The 16,631-nt window shown below is 40.8% G+C and overlaps 1 protein-coding gene across 1 annotated transcript; it reads left to right on the forward strand.

The window, feature by feature from the left end:
* Positions 1 to 11,520: 11,520 nt before the first annotated feature.
* On the forward strand, positions 11,521 to 12,818 carry LOC145457744 (C-type lectin TsL-like). Its single transcript, XM_080336022.1, has 3 exons — positions 11,521 to 11,847; positions 11,951 to 12,101; positions 12,560 to 12,818. Exons 1-3 carry the CDS (start codon positions 11,664 to 11,666, stop codon positions 12,804 to 12,806), a joined length of 582 nt encoding a protein of 193 aa, XP_080192148.1. The 5' UTR covers positions 11,521 to 11,663; the 3' UTR covers positions 12,807 to 12,818.
* Positions 12,819 to 16,631: the final 3,813 nt, after the last annotated feature.

The raw sequence follows: 16,631 nt of genomic DNA on the forward strand, positions 1-16,631 counted from the left end.
AGCTAAAGGACTACCAAGCACTCTTCTTTTAGCCGGCTGTCTACACGCCGCGCGAGATAGTGTAATGGTGATGCGTCCGGCTTCTTGATCGGTAGGTTGTGGGCCCGATCCCCGGCCGGGTCAGACCGAAGACTCGAAAACTGGTATCCGCGGTTATCCCGCTAGACGCCCAGCAATCACGGAGGAGAAAAAAACGGGGTGCAGACTAGATGACCTCACTATAAAGTCCTTATCGCATCTCCGTCTTCAAACCATCACGATGATGCAGGCATCTCTCTCACTGTGCAGCCTCATTTTGCCGCCCCCTTGGAGCCTGCCGCCCCTGGCGCAGAGCCAGAACCGCCAGGTGGCTGCTACGCCACTGGTCCGAACTGTCATGAAGTCAACCAGTTATATCCGAACGTATGCTCCTTTATGGCTGTTTTTATGCTGGAAGTATGCTCAAATTCAATTTGAAATCTCTTTTTCACATATAAATTCCCTCTTGTTTTTTTTTTAACTAGTTCAGATGTGTTGCAGTTCGCAAGACAATTTTGTAGTCCAGCGACGGCCTCTCAATCAAATATATCCTAAGCGAGCAAATGTTGTACTGAATCCGTCACAACAAGGCCTCTAGTGAATGTATTTTTCCTAAATTTTCAAGTCAACATTTCCAGACAGTGACAAAATATTCCAACGACATCGATTCAAGTCAAAGAGATCGCTAGCCTTGCTTTATTTTTAGTGAACAGCTGCCTGATCGAAAAAAGACATGTTAAACTTGATGCAATGCTACCGAAACGTAATGGATGTCCTAAATTTCAATAAGCTCCAGCAGGGAATCTGATCACGTGTATGTTATATATAGGGCTGGGCAAAATCGAGTACCTGAGTGATTCGATTCTGAATCACGTAAAATGCTTCGAGTCGAATCGAGTAATCGAGTATCACTCATTATGACGTCATAGCAGAATATTATTTGTCAAGGTTCAGATATGTACCTTTCAAGCGACCACAAAGAATATAATGCCTGTTATCCATCATGTTAAGGATACTTTGTTATTTTTTTCGACCATACCGATTTCATTGCACTTGGTGACAATATTGTGGGATGATCATGACTTCGGAAATGTGCTATTTCCAGTTACGTTCGTAGCTTTGTACTTCATGTTTCGTATGCTACGATACGGCCAATCAAGGTTTCAAGGCTTCAACAGTGAAATTAGCATGAACTCGTTGATCGTTGATAAACTCCTCGTTGATAAATTAACTTTCGGTGGTGAGGAGCGTATAATTTCAGTACTCGAAAAAATCGTCTTTTACTACTCGACTCGAATCATTGAAATTAATACTCGATTCAGATTCGAGTACTCGAATCATTGTGCCCAGCCCTAGTTATATATCAGGGCTGTAAACAAGTCACGAGGCTCCGAGTCACAAGTCAATCTCACTTTCTCGAGTCAAGTCGAGTCATTTTCAATTCACCATTGAGTCAAATCCGAGTCCAAGTCACCGAACAGAGGGTCGAGTGCGAGTCATGGTATTATAACTCGAGTCCGTCCGAGTCCAAGTCATTGTGTTGACTGCTCAGTTTCCAGTTGAGTCTTGTTAAACCCATTTTTATAACTCTGTATGGTGATATTGAATGATTTGGATTTATGATATACTAATTTTCCTCACTTTGAGCAGTTTCTTGTCGCATTTTCAAGTACCAAGACCAATAGACGAAATTCCAATAGGGTGATCACTTTACTGTACTTCGGAATTACAATAAAATGTCGGTCTTGGCCGTCTTATAGTATCGAGTCATATGGCATGGTTCGAGTCATGCACAATGACTCGAGTCCAAGTCGAGTCAATACACAGATTATCTCGAGTCGAGTCGTTTCCGTATTTTGAGAAAATGACTCGAGTCAAATCGAGTCATCAGAAAATGGTTACTCGAGTCTGGTCATAGTGGTCAACCCTGCTATATATGAAAGTACCAATAATATTGACCAAATGCATACGCAAACTTGAGAAAAGAATCTCGAGACCAGCAGTTATATTAGCAATTTGTACATGGTAAGCCGAAAACACAAATGGAAGTGTTGTGGGGGTCTGTTGAGTCAAGCCTTCCAGAATTTGTTTGATTGAGACCAAGACCATTGTTTTTGGAGGTCTACAAAGTGTTATTACACCACTGCTAGAAACAAACAATCGGTACCGCCCGTCTTATTCTCTCAGTCAAGAGGTGTTTGAGCGGTAAAAACGACATTTTTTAATCATCGGGCGGATTTCTCCTAAGGGGGGAATTTTGGCTTAAATTTCGGCCAAGGGAGGCACGAGATGAAAAAGGTTGGGAACCACTGCCTTATATGATCAGTTAATTATGCTTGATAATAAAGTATGCAATTGAAAAGCAAGGGCACGAGGTAACATTTTGGAATCAGTTGACTGGTCCGGACCGCGGGCTATTTGAAGGCTTAAATCCGGCCCACGGCGCAATTTGAGTTTGACACCCCTGGTGTAAAGTAAACGCATATGAATTAAAATAGTGAAAGAATCCAAGTAGTGGGTAGGATATAGATATACTGCATAGAGTGATGTCTAGAGAGTACCACAATGATCTGGACTCCTGACGTACGATGTGCCAGCTGGCAATGTTATCACATCAATCACATCAACACGCAGTCATCCGCTGGGTCTCAACTATGCATGTACCATTAGGGATAGGTTTAATATCTAATTCTAAATGCAGCAAAATTACTTTTGTCAAAATTGAACTCCCTATCTCAAAGTTATCGCAATTTGAAAATGGATATTTTGTGCTCACCCAATCATGAAATATGATTATTTTGACATTACATGCGATATTAGCGGCGATGGAATAAAGTAGCTATGTTGTTATATTTCCCCAATCAAATGGGGTCATGGGCACTGTTCCTGCTATGCTGCGCGCGCGCGCAATTGCGCACTTCTGACACAGCATGCGCGCACTGAAAACCTGTGCTGCGCACAAGAAAAAAATCAACCCGTGGTTCGAAAAAACTAACGAATATTATTTGTTTCGCAGAACGTACTGATGCTTATCAGAGCAAATTGACGACCCATTTAGATGTACAAATGTACATCACTAATTTGTATTCGGAAAATAGCAATCAGACGAAGCGACGCGATCTCGTCACAGACGTCGATTTCGGCGCGAGTGCGCTGACAAAAAACATCTCACTCGATCAGGTGAGATGGTGGCGAGATAGCGTAGTGGTATAATCCACAGCTGCAACACCAATGGGTTGCGGGTTCGAGTCCGAGGTCGACTCCTGAATTCCTACCTTCGTCTTGGAGTTTACCTATGCTCCTCCTCGTCATCTCATCCGTGTAAGGGTAAGCAATGTCTTATAAAAGCCTAGTGGGCCGTGCTACAAGTTGGCAGTTAGGGAATAAAAATGAAGAAAATTGACCTGGTGTAAATGACCATAGTAGTCGACAAACACCATGAATACGGCAAACAACAACAACAACAACCCCCCGACAAGATATACGTCTTAAAACTAAATACTGGAGTAGGGGAGATGTGGTACCGATGGATCAAAAATTGGAAAATGATCGCTGGCCCCAAAATGTTCAGCCGAAATCAGCAGATCTTTTGCTGGCTCAGCACTTTGATACAAGCTCTACCTATCGCGCACATATACATGAATATCCGTCTTTTCAAAAAATATTTATTGACGTTCAAAATTTGTTGCTCGAACGTATCATTGGTCCCCACCCGGTGGGTCCAATGGCACACGACCCGGGGACCTATGAGACATATACTCTAAAAAACTCAGATGTGACAACATTTCTTGCTCAGTATTTTAATCTAAGCCACAGCAAGCAAAAGAAGAATGTTTGGTCGCAACCGTCAAAAAATAGAATAAATATTAACTCAAATGTTGTCATAAAATCACGTTTCGATTCAGGCACGAACTTAAAAATTTGAGGGTACATACATTTTGCCCCAAAATCGACAGTGTGACTTCCAAATACCTCGTTATAGCGATAAAACATCATATGCAATTATTACATAAAGATTTTCTGTACGTAGGCATGTTTTATTTGTTTCATGATTAGTATGCTTGATTATTTCGCTTGATTTGGCTATTGTATCATCGGTCCCCACCCTACGAATTTTATACATGAATAGAAAAAAATTCCACGCAACGAAGGTACCGAAAAAAATAATAGGTGCCATTATATAGCCTGATACAAGCCGTACACTACACAATGAAAATGATTGCTGGTTTGTTCGTGTTGAAGGTTACAAAGAAAAATGTATATGTCGATCTAAATTTAGTTTACACCCCCCAAAACAGAAAACATCTGTCAAAGACTTCATAGCTCGCGCACGTCGTGATTTTTTGTATGTGAAGAAAGATTCTGCCAGCATGCAATTGTAGAGAAGTCCACGGAGTGTAATCATGGAATTATCATAGAGAATTTTCAAAGTATTTTCGGTCCCAGTGATCCATCGGTACCACATCTCCCCTACATTACAGATCTTCATTTGTCACTTACCTTCGAAGTAGTCTGACATGCCTAGGGAGCTAATACTTTAACTACTACTGCTAATACTTGCGTAGCGATATGCTGACTGATTTGAACACACTTGTAGCTTAGGTGCAGAGTGTAAACATTATTATCCAACTGATTGAAACTAATAAAGGTAACGTTTCTGTACTTAACAGGTAGTACGGTAGCTGTGTCACTAATATTTATATTTTGTGATCAAGATCAAGTGGAGATTAAGACGCTATTAGATGCTGACTCACGATGGCTTCAGAAACTAAGTCTGCTATTACATTGACCTGATGACAGACGTAAATCATAAACGTTAATTGACAGTAAACCTAAATTGACGTAAATTCCCAGCAAATTAGGAATTGGTTGCGATACTGTGAAAAACAAGAAATTACGTTTTAATCCTATACATGTATAATCTGTGCTTTTAAAGATCCACAGTCACCCACTCATTTATCCGTTTATTTATATTTGCATCAGTTCAAAACGACACAAGATTGCGATTCAGTGAAAAAGAAGGAATCGATGTAAAGTGGAAAAGTCTTTCAAACAAACACCCACCCTGGCCAACAAAAAATATTAAAATGATAATAACAGGTAAACCATCCATCATTAACGTACATACTGAATAAAAAATAACAAAAGAAAGCATAAAATAGTCAAGCAGCAAAAGTTGGCACGATATAGCGCAGTGATTCCCAACCTTTTCGGATGTTGGAGCCGCATTTCAAACTTCAGAGTACGTATGAAGCCGCATGAAAACACTCGAGTATGTAGTGGATGACGAAAATTTAATGGTAGCTAGTCTAGACTAGGGTTGCCATACGTCCGGAATTTCCCGGACATGTCCGGAATTTCACTGTTCAAACTAGCGTCCGAGAGGAATTTCTAAAATATGCCAAATGTCCGTAATTTTGAAGACTTGACGTAGGCTCATAATTTTTTCGTAAATCAGCATAAAAACAATACTTTTTGAGAATATTTATGCTGATGCATGATATTTTTCTTCGCGCTGCGCGCGATTTACTGTCGCATTTATTGATTTTCATATGGAGACTACCAACCGCGCAAAAACTGCAATAAAATATAAATAAAAACAACCTTCATTTACTGGAATAAGCCTAATTGTAATCGCAATTATAGGAGAACGGTATATTCCTAGAGATCGTTAAGGCCGTTTAAATGCTTTATTCAAAGATAGTGGTTCCAAACGGGGGGTCGTTTGCCTTGATTCTGGGGTTTGCGAATATGTTGAACGTAATCAGCTTCCAAAATAGCCGTTGAGTAAGTCTGAACAAAGGTGCTGACTTCTTTTAGTTATAAGCTCGTCAAATTTTGATCTGGGCCACGGAACATTTTCAAATTGGAGATGGAGTCGCGACCATAAAAGGTTGGAAACCACAGGATGTGGGGTGTTTATAAAGCTCCGTGGTGCGCACCGGCATAAGGCTGATAAGCAATCTTATCGGTAGGACATGAACATGACTTAACGATGTGCAATTACGCTACCTGTATTTTTGAACTCATTATCCTCCACCAGATCATGTGGGCGGAGAGTAGTATCTAATCGTTGGGTTATAATTTTTATCTGAACAAGTCACACACAACATACAATGCGATAAGACAGAATGCGATGTAATGAACAGATAGGAGGAAGGATATCAAACGACACGTAGATGCGATCCTTTTTAGACTGACATCCACCTCGGCCTAGAGTGCCCGATGTAACAGTTATTTTCGATGTTGATCTTTTAAAGCCGCGGCCCGTTCTAGTTCTTTCCATTCCTTGTGAGTGCTTTCTTTGGTCGGGTCTTTTTCTGGGCTTTTTTATCGCCGTAAAAACGGCGACGGCGGGGAAAGAGGGGCCCAGATGAGCCTCCGACGGGAATCGAACCGGTGCCGTACGATTCGTGGGCGCTTATCGTTAAGACACACAGCCACATACTCCTGAACCGGATCGTGACCACCTCTATATGGTCTATAAGCAACGCTTTGCTAGTGTGACGTCATAACTCATTTTGAAATTCACCAGTGGGCGCTAAAGAGTGTCCGGAATTTGGGTTGCTGAAATATGGTAACCCTAGTCTAGACTACCTCTGGATCTCACCATCCAGCTAATTCAAAAGCATGCACATAGACTTGTGTAGATTCTTTATCGGTTATTTTAACATTGATAGACGCAGATTGGCGGGTGCTATACATTAAAATAAACTGAAAATGCATATCGTCGCTACAACATACTATATATGTCGTTATATGGTAGCTCTTATACATTCCAGCACTTAATGTACAAGTTTGAGGGCGATTATACGCTGAGTATTATTGGTAATATTGCAATTTATACTTGACTATGAGCCGTTACTTGAGTCAAAATTTACTCTTCACATAGACGATCTATAAAGTTCTATGACCAGCAGAACTCAGGATAGGCCAACATCATTGTCTGGCAGGTATTCATCCATGCGTTTGAAGCTAGCTTGCAAGAATTCTCTTTCCCCGTTTTCAGAAGCAGCCTTGGGCGGCCTTAGATATAACTAATATCCCATTTTTAGAATTCATGTACGGAAATTGACTATCACCATTCACAGACACGACCAACAACTGTCTATTATATGTTGGTGGCATCTTCCGAGGTCAATCAGAGCCGCAAGGACGGTAGTTTGGAGCCGCGGTAGGGAATCACTGATGTAGAGTCTTGATCACGCAATTCTGTTTTCGTAATTGTAAATCAATTGGACTTCATGGCGTTTAAAAGCGGGCTAAGAAGGTTTTTTCGAAAGAAGAGCTGAATAATTTCACAAATGAAACTAAATATTTGCGGTTTGCTGGATCTGTGAGGACAGTCTGGTACACAGCACTACACGCATATGAGCAGTTCACGAATGCGAAATTGCTCCAAGGCTGGGAATGCTATACGTGACACAATGCGTTACAAGATGATGCGAGGTTCTTTATATCAGCGGAAGCCTGCAAAACTAGTCGTATGCAGATCGGTCGTTGCTACCCTTCAAACATTCGGTCGGCATTCGGGTGCTGCATTCATAGCAATTTCGTTGGTTCAGTAAATCCATTTCTACTTCTATATAAAATTGATTAGTATATTCATATTGAAATGAACCCGAATATTTTCGGCTGACACTCGTCACGGGTAATCGTCAGCGACTAGTAAAAAATTGGAAAGAACATTGTCATCCGAACATATTCGGGTTCATTTCAGTGTGAATATACTATTATATTTTATATTGAGGTAATATACCTCCAAGAAGCTCTTCAAATATTTCTATTTCCACTTATTGCAGTTGTATTCGGCCATTCCTCCGACGATTTGTCGCGGGTATTTGATTGATCAAAAGCAGTGATTCTCAACCGCGGCTCCAATTGACGTTTGAAAATCTCTCAAAAATATTAAAAAATGGAATTATAACAAAAAATATTCAAAAATTACCCTTGCTTGGCTTGGACACTGGAGTTTATAATTAAGGATGGAGCCCAATTCCTCTGCTGTCGAGTAGTGATTCTCCAGTCAGCACCTTCTTCGTTACTTAACTCACGCCAACTACTACTACTACTACTACAACAACAACTTAGGATTACTATATTTTGGAAGCGGGAAAGGAGGACACTTTTTCAAAATTTTTAAACTTAAAACAAAATTCAACTTCCTCGCTCAGCGCACAAAATACAGTTTTTTCCTCCACATTAAGAGGTAGTTGACTGAAAAAAAAGTCAACTTTCCGGCTCAGCTCCCGAAATACCCGCCTGAGCGTTAGTTCAGTGCTGCTTTAAGATATCTCAGTAGAATTTGGAGCTATGTTTAACCAAAATTCTCAAAAAAGAGGACAAAATCTCAAAAATAAGGACATTTAGGCGTCCTCGGAGGAAATTTTTAAAAACGCGAAAAATGAGGACAAATTCTACTAAAGGAGTACGTATGGTAACCCTACTACTACTACTTTTCGGGGCAATGTGATAAATGAAACTGTTTCCAATATCTCAGGTGTTTTTCCAATATTAATAAACCCTCAGATCGTATGTAAAGTACTGGTATATTTATCATCGTTTTGGTAAAGCATAGTATACCTACTTATTATACGATACTCCCAAACCACGTTTTCAAAGGCAGAGAAGTCGGGGAAACGATGGTGTGAACCCGTAAAGAAGGGATATCAAACTCAATTTGTGCCGCAAGCTTGATTCACAGATGACGTGCCAGATCAGTCAATTCATGCGAAATTGTTACCTCCAAATCCATACCTTCGTTTTTCACTGGAATGCTTCATTATCAAGCCTATGTATAATAAATAATATCACGGATAATCGAGGCTTCATTCTTACGACACATTTATTCGCAAATAATGGAATTGGCAAAAATACGTTGCTTGTCCGATTGAATACAGTTCAAAAACAGGGGCGGGCAACATACGGCCCGCGAAGGGATTTTAGGCTGCCCGCAGATACTTTCCGGTCTCGCATGATAATGTGGCCCGCTGCCGGAGAAAGGTGGCCAAGAAACTACTTGTTCTGTTCGGATCCATACACATTTGCGAGCAAATATTTTCGACCATGACAATGAACAGACAAAGTTGCGTTTCAATCTAACTGATGCTCACGTGCAGTCTTTACCGAGGGTTTCTGCGTCCAGCGTTCAAAGATCTTGACGACAACTTTGTTCGACCACAGATCTCATTGACTTCAACAGGCATTGAAGTATATTACGTTAATAAATTATTTAAATTACTGTTTTTGACCTCTATGCTTTCAACTTAAAATTCCCATTATACACGATTTATTCCTTGTATAGGTGGATAAATAGCCTACCTACACGATTACTGTATCGATTTAGAAGTCCGGCCCGCAAGTAGCTCATTTTTTTCTATATCCGGCCCGCCGACTGGAGAAGTTGCTCGCCTCCGGTTTAAAGCCACTAAAACGTGAAAGTATTTCTTATTAAAATTTCAACTTTTGATATGACGTTGTCTAATTATGCCATAATTGTGTAAATTCACCCGAAAAACCATGGACTACCGGCAATTTGCACCCAAAATAGTCGACCTATACGATGTGGGGTGGCTGGAACCCTCGAAATCGTCGTCGGTTCAACAGTTTTTGCGCGTAAATATAGATCATTGGTACGGTATGGGTTTTCTGCTAATGATGACCGACGACCGTAAAAATGCTGCATAACGATGCAGTCCTGGTTAAAGATATTTGTGGTCTGTTTATGACAGTGATCGGAAGCCGTTTTCGACGAAGGAGCCATATTCACCGTACATTTTCAATTGTCAATGCCAATCCGCTGTGACGTCACAATAAAATATTCGTGACGTCATGGCTACAAAAAAATTAAAAAACATGTTTATAAAAGGGCCTTGTTTTAAACATGTTTGTTTTAAATTGATTTTTGTTTTAAATGCAACCCTAGGCATGATGCAAATGAACATTATAGGCTAGTCGACAAACACCACGAATACCACAAACAAACAACCGAAAACTCCCTTCGAGAGACGCACTTGATTCCGAATTCACATTTCATTGCGGGGTGGATTTGTACCGTGGGGCTCCTATTACAGGGAGAGGACTATTAGTCGCCGGCCATTTCGGCACCTGGACTTATAAATAGTAAATACCGACGATTTCGGCCAACATGTGGCGGCCGTTTGAGCCAAGATTGTATCGCCACTAAACTTTTGGCAGTGCTCCCTACCCCTTTGAGGGTGATACCTGCTGTTTGGGTGCGGCAGTTACGGCACTGATAAATAGTGTTGACAGGATACTGTATTGAGAGAACATTGGTTTCATACGAAAGGTGTCAATCATGACGATATGAAGAATTGGTGGAATTTCGCATCATGATGTTGTAATCAAATTCGAAAGGATCTGGGGTAATGTTGGGCTGCTCATGGAATCTTCTGGGCCCGGGAACAACTAGGAAACGCGGGCCCCCAACAGTCCCATATTTTTTAGGAATTACCAACTCTGCTACTGTGTGGGAAGATATTCTCATGATCTCGCTTAGATATATTTATAACTGTAACCCCAATGTTTCTCTTGTTCCAAATATTTTTGCGTGCGTTTTTGTTTCAGTCTACGTCGGTATTCTGGTCGGGATAAGCGATCTTGAAAATGGGTGAAGCGGTCTCAATCAGATTGACAAAGAAAGGGGCATGGATGCGGGAAGGCGTATCCTACAAGCCCCAATACATACATTGGAAATGAAGTCAGCCTGATAGTAGCAGAGAGAATTAAGACTGAGCAATCCTAGAGGTTTACCGTACCAGTTACAACGAAACACCCAAATACGAAACTATTATCTTGTTTTCCAAAGCGTCGCAACCAATTTGTTATTTGTTGCTGATTTTCGGTTATTAACGGTAACACGGGTTCACGTTTAAGATTTACGTCTGGTAACGCAGGATCATACAACAGCTAGAGGACTTTGTTTTCTGTAGCTATCGTGAGTCAGTATCGAATGTTGTAATCTCGACTTGATCTTGATTGCAATATAAATATTACTGACTTAATTACCTCAATTACATATGTAAAGTACAGCAACATCATTTCTTTAGTTTCTATCCGTTGGATATTATTTATGCTTTGCAGGTCAGCTATATATATATATATATATAGCCTATATATGGACCTAATCACCACAAGAAGACAGCGTCCTTAAGGAGCCTAAATCAATAGAGGGCTGTGCTATAATTGGTCGGTCAAAATAGATCCAGCCCGAAACGTATGAGGCTGGTGAAATTCATCGTAGATAATGAACATGGTGAAATTGAGACAGTCATAGAATGACATTGAATTTCGAAAATGATTTCATCATACGCGAAATTGATTAGCGCTGATCACTGATCAGTCAATAAAATTACTCAGGGGCCGACTCTCGTTCATCGTTGCATCGTTCGTGATATAATTTGGCCTTCTCTAAGGAAGCAAAATACAAATGGCACCTTTATTGTGAAAATCTTCCACGTTAGACCGATACTACCGAATATCCATGAATTTCAGCAAGTCTACGAGATTGCATTTATCAAGAAAGGATAGATGTATAGCATTACTTTTAGGCGGTATGCGTTGTGATAATTTAATATTCGAAAAGAGGTAAAATAATGAAATTCGTAACAGTTTAGAAAATAAAAATGTTCTGCATTGTGTTAGTTGCAATTGCGTTGTTGTTTCCATGTACGCAAGGACAGCTGATTGGACACTCTTGCACGGTTTCATGTCCTGGAAAACCTGTCTCAGGGGGGACGAAGGAGTGTAATTGCAACGGGCTTGCAGACGAACTCGGCAGCGTCCGGTTTTCGCTACATAAACTGACAAGTAAACTTTTGCGTTGTGTAATATTGGTTTAGCGTGAAATCCGAAGCAATATAATCGATTAAATATCACTGAATTAACATATCTAAATCTATACTCTACGCAGGCATTGTACTCGCTGAATGGTCAAAGGCTAACAACGGTCGCTGGTACAGAATGTTCCGGAAGCCGGAGACGTTTCAGAAGGCAAGGGAGATCTGCAAGCAACATGGTGCTCATCTGGCTTCTGCTGGAATGAAGAACCTCGCCGACATCAGGTAGGACTCTATTTACTAACCCAGCAACCGCATGTTATTATTACCATCCGGCTACCACCTCAGTTTTATAAAAAAAAGTTCCAAAATGGTGGTGCCATTTCGAAACTTGCGTTTACTCATTCCCAATTTTCTTCTTTTTTATCAGCGCTATCGATTTATCACTTGCATTCTGCGTCGAATTTTGACACATTTTAAGCAGTATATCAATGCGTTTCGGTAATGTTTTCCCGCTAGGCGTCAGGCACTCCATTATTATCATCGTAACACAACATTAGCGTTTATTGCCCATCGAAGCTATGTACACCAATAGTGTAAGTTTATAGTCTCCCTGTCTTTGAGTTCGTAATGTAGAAGTATATTTGAAATTTCACAACCTCTATATGCTATTTACTCCCGAGGCATATTTCGCCACGGTAATTCCTGTCACCGAATACTTTAATAATACACTCCTGTTTCAGAAAAATCATACGCTTGGTTGGCATAAGAAATAATGAACAAACGTGGATCGGTCTTAGTGACTTGGAAAGAGAAGGAACATGGGCGTGGGAAGACGGCTCCTCCGGGCCCGTTGTCAATTGGACGCCCGCTCAACCTGACAATCACCTCGGGAAGGAGCATTGCGTTCATTTTTGGAGCAATTTCCAATTCAATGATTCAGTGTGTGACGCTGAAAAGAATTTCCTGTGCGAAACTGACGTATTTTGATTGGTTGTATTAATAAATTGCATGACGCTGTAACGTTAATGCATGTGTGTCTTAGTGCGTCGGTTAAATACGCATAGGGGAACTCAATATTTATGAAGGTGCAAAAACTATATGCGGTGACAGCTAGACATGTGAAATTGCAAAACCAGGCGAATCATACTCTGTTATGTGACGTCACAATTAGGTACTGCTCGTGATGGTGCTTCGACCTAACATAACCCTAAAAAATATCCCATGCAAGAAACGGGGTCAAAGTCAGATAACTCATAACTAGGGCGATTTTTTTTTGACCTAAAAAACGTAAGATTTTGACCTAAAAAATCTAAATTTTGACATTTTTTGACCTTAAAAAACTAAATTTTGACCAAATTTTGACCTAACGTATGCAAATTAGGTGTTTTCCCAAAAAATGTTAGAATTTTACTACTTATCCTCATTTTTGGTTTGAATTGTCTGTCCTTTACGAAGTAGTTTTCCCTGAAAAACTTGTTTGACTCAAAAATTGACAAGTTTTTACATGACGAAATATTATTTTAACAAAATTTAGCCCTATGATGAATTCCAGTACATGATGTACTATGGTGAAAATAATTAAAAATTGTTGTAGTACAACGAAATATACTTTCCGGCATTCTCGGCAGGGATATCTAGATATCTAGTTCTAGATATCCCTGATTCACGGGTAAAAAGTGTCTGTCTTTACCAAGCTTGCCAAGGATGAAGATGTGGCGAGATAACGTAGTGGGATAATTCACAGCTACAACACCAATGGGTTTTAGGTTCTCGTCCGACCCAGGTCGACTCCAGAATTCCTACCCAAGTGCTCCAGAATTCCACCCAGGTTTTGAAGGTTTATCTAGGTTCCTCCTCGCCATCTCATCCGCGTAAGCGGTGTCTTACAAAAAGCATAGAAGTGGGCCGTGCTACAAATCGGCAGATACGGAATCGAAAATAAGGAATATCGGCCTGGTGTAAATGACCATTGTAGTCGACAAACACCATGAATATACAAACAACAACAGCAAGAAGAATGGAGAAAGAACGTTCAACTGTAGTAGCTATTGGCTGGCAACACTGAAGTTGTGCGTGCGTACACTGGTGACACACCGTGTTGCTTCATTCTGACAATGGTGTACATCTCAATTTTTGTAAGAACCATGCAATGCCCACGCAGTCTTGCTTCACTTAGAATATTGCGGTAAGCTTAGCATAACACCGTGTCAACGTATTTGTTTCATTTGACTGTTTATGATTCACAATGAGCAGACAATGCGCCGTCTGCCACGGTAGGCCTATAAAGTAGGCTACAAACTGTAAAATATCAAACGATAAGTTCACCGATTGTGCAAAATCTACGATACAAATAAAATGCAGGTTGCGAAAAATTCTGTCAATTTTGACATTTTTTGACCTAACGCTAAAATTTTGACCTTATTTTGACTTTTTTTGACATGTCAAAAAAAAATCGCCCTACTCATAACTCTCGAATTTTATTTCATCTCAACAAGCAAATGTTGTGTACGATACTGAATATGCCATACGACTCCCACATTTGTCTCGGTATTTCTTGGAGATCGCTCCGATTATAGACAAAAATCCGTTTCAAAACAAATTCAAAACATGGCCCTTGTTTAAAACATGTTTTTTTATAGTTTTTTAGCCATGGCGTCACGAATCTTTTATCTTTTGGCTTGGCTATTGTAAATATAGGGTGAATATGGCTCCTTCGACGAAAAAGCTTCCCACCATCTGTCATAAATAGTGGACCAGGACTATCGTACCAATGATATTTAAGTAGCCTACATGCTATGCCTGTTGAATCGACGACTATTTCGAGAGTTCCAGCAACTCCATAACGTATACATTGACTATATATTGGATGTAAATAATCCGGCTCATACCACATGTTTTTCGACACAATTATGTTATAATTAAACGATGTTTGAAATTTTTTTAAGTGTTTTTTTCAAAGGCATTTGTTCCAAACAAAAACTGTTTTACGGTGAGAATCACGTGATCGGTAGTCGATATGTCGAGACCTGCGTAATTTCCTGAGCAGCCAAACGAATAAGCCGATGCACAACACGGCAACGCTAGTTTATATCCTATATGTTGGTGAAGCTATAACACCCAGAACCGAAGTATCACTTCGTCAGCCCCCCCCCCCCCCCCCTCTGATCATCTTCGGGCGGACGGAACCGTTGGTATATTGACTTCGTTACATGCTGTTATTTCGTGACCTCCTGTCTGCTATATCAGGAGATATTGAAATCTCCCAAATGTACTAAACTAAAAGACGAGCACGATTCAAAATTGGTATTTTTTCACTGGCAAATAATTTGTCCCTTCGGATGGCATTTGTCTTGTGGGGTTAAGCAGATTGTCAGGACAGCAACATTCGGCGCCAGCCATTTAGGCGCCTATATGGACTATTAAACATGTATGTAGGCCTATATATATCGAAGTTTATGGTCAGCATAAGTGCAGTCCTTCTCGGCCAAGGTTTTCTAGCCAGGGCTTTGGAGCAGCCGTAAAATTGCATTGCTCCAGCTCCGGCTCCGGAGCTGCCTTCTGTCATAGATTAGCTCCGGATCTAGCTCCGGAGCCACAATATTACCACTGCTCCGGCTCCAGCTCCGGCTCCGGCTCCGGCTCTGAAAACTATCGAATGGGCCTGTATACATCAGGGGTGGCCAACCCGCTGCCCGGGAGCCATATGTCGCCCGCGAGAAGGTTTTGAGTGGCCCGCGAGGTAATTTCCTAAATTTGTTATATTATAGAAAATGAATTGCTCATATTGTGAACTTGCATGGCCAACCAAAAATTTGATGAGTATGGCCGCGACAATTCAGATGTTGATGACTAAAATATCTGTTCCGACGCATTGGCAGATCCAGGGTCCAGTCACACTTTTAGTAAATCGTCTTACATTACAATAAACTAAAATAGTAGTTAAGTTTTTCTTCACGCTTCGCGTGTTTAATAGTCACACGATTTTTTGCTTGGTAGCCTATCCCTTCCAGAAAATGAATAAAAGCCTAAATTACCCGATTGAGTCTAACTATATATTCGCAATTACGAGGGAAAGTCTTTTCGCGTTTGCTCTCGCAGAAAGATCGTCGACGCTGAAATGTAGGCACAAAATAATTGCCCGTCGCATGTTAGCGGAAACCTTCGATATCGATATGTCCAGATGCCGAGTAGTCTTGTCCTTGCAAACTGAGTCCAGCGGGCGGTATACAGTAGACCCGCAATATACTCAAGTAATAATATTATTGACCTAGTTCATTTATAAACTTTGAAAATTCTACGCGCTTGGTGCGGCTAGGGACCGCGCACTCGTTCGTCAATTGCATGTGGCCCTTTAGCCGAATAGGTTGGCCACTCCTGGTCTATATAGATTACTAATCTACATGTAGGTTAGTTATATCTAGTAATCTAGTGTCCGTTAGCTGTCGGTAACATCGGATGCAGCAACGAAGACATAGGTGTCGCAGTGCAGGCTTGTGACGCCACAATGAATACTTGTCAATTGTCGATAACAGCATTGTTGCACTAGAACAGGGGCGGGCAACTTCTCCAGTCGGCGGGCCGGATGTAGGAAAATTAAGTAGGCCTACTTGGCGGGCCGGATAGCTAAATCGATGCATTATTCGCGCATTTATTAACATATACAAGGAATAAATGGCATTTAATGAATATATTGTAACGACAGCAATGTCATTTCACAGCCATTTCTCGCCGATAATGACGAAGACAATGTGGATTTGGGAACACCATTGTCATACAGGCGCCGTCATGTCTGCTTCTCTCTGATCAATCAAC

The sequence above is a fragment of the Botryllus schlosseri genome, chromosome 2 (assembly GCF_051294905.1).
Source record: "Botryllus schlosseri isolate E-star chromosome 2, Bs_hap1, whole genome shotgun sequence".
Classification (NCBI taxonomy): domain Eukaryota; kingdom Metazoa; phylum Chordata; class Ascidiacea; order Stolidobranchia; family Styelidae; genus Botryllus; species Botryllus schlosseri.

What these genes read in the sequence shown, in the direction of transcription:
- LOC145457744 (XM_080336022.1), top strand. Translation starts at nt 11,664, where the DNA reads ATGTTCTGCATTGTGTTAGTTGCAATTGCGTTGTTGTTTCCATGTACG. An exon ending in TTCGCTACATAAACTGACAA is followed by an intron (nt 11,848 to 11,950) that starts GTAAACTTTTGC and finishes TACTCTACGCAG; the next exon opens with GCATTGTACTCGCTGAATGG. An exon ending in AAGAACCTCGCCGACATCAG is followed by an intron (nt 12,102 to 12,559) that starts GTAGGACTCTAT and finishes CTCCTGTTTCAG; the next exon opens with AAAAATCATACGCTTGGTTG.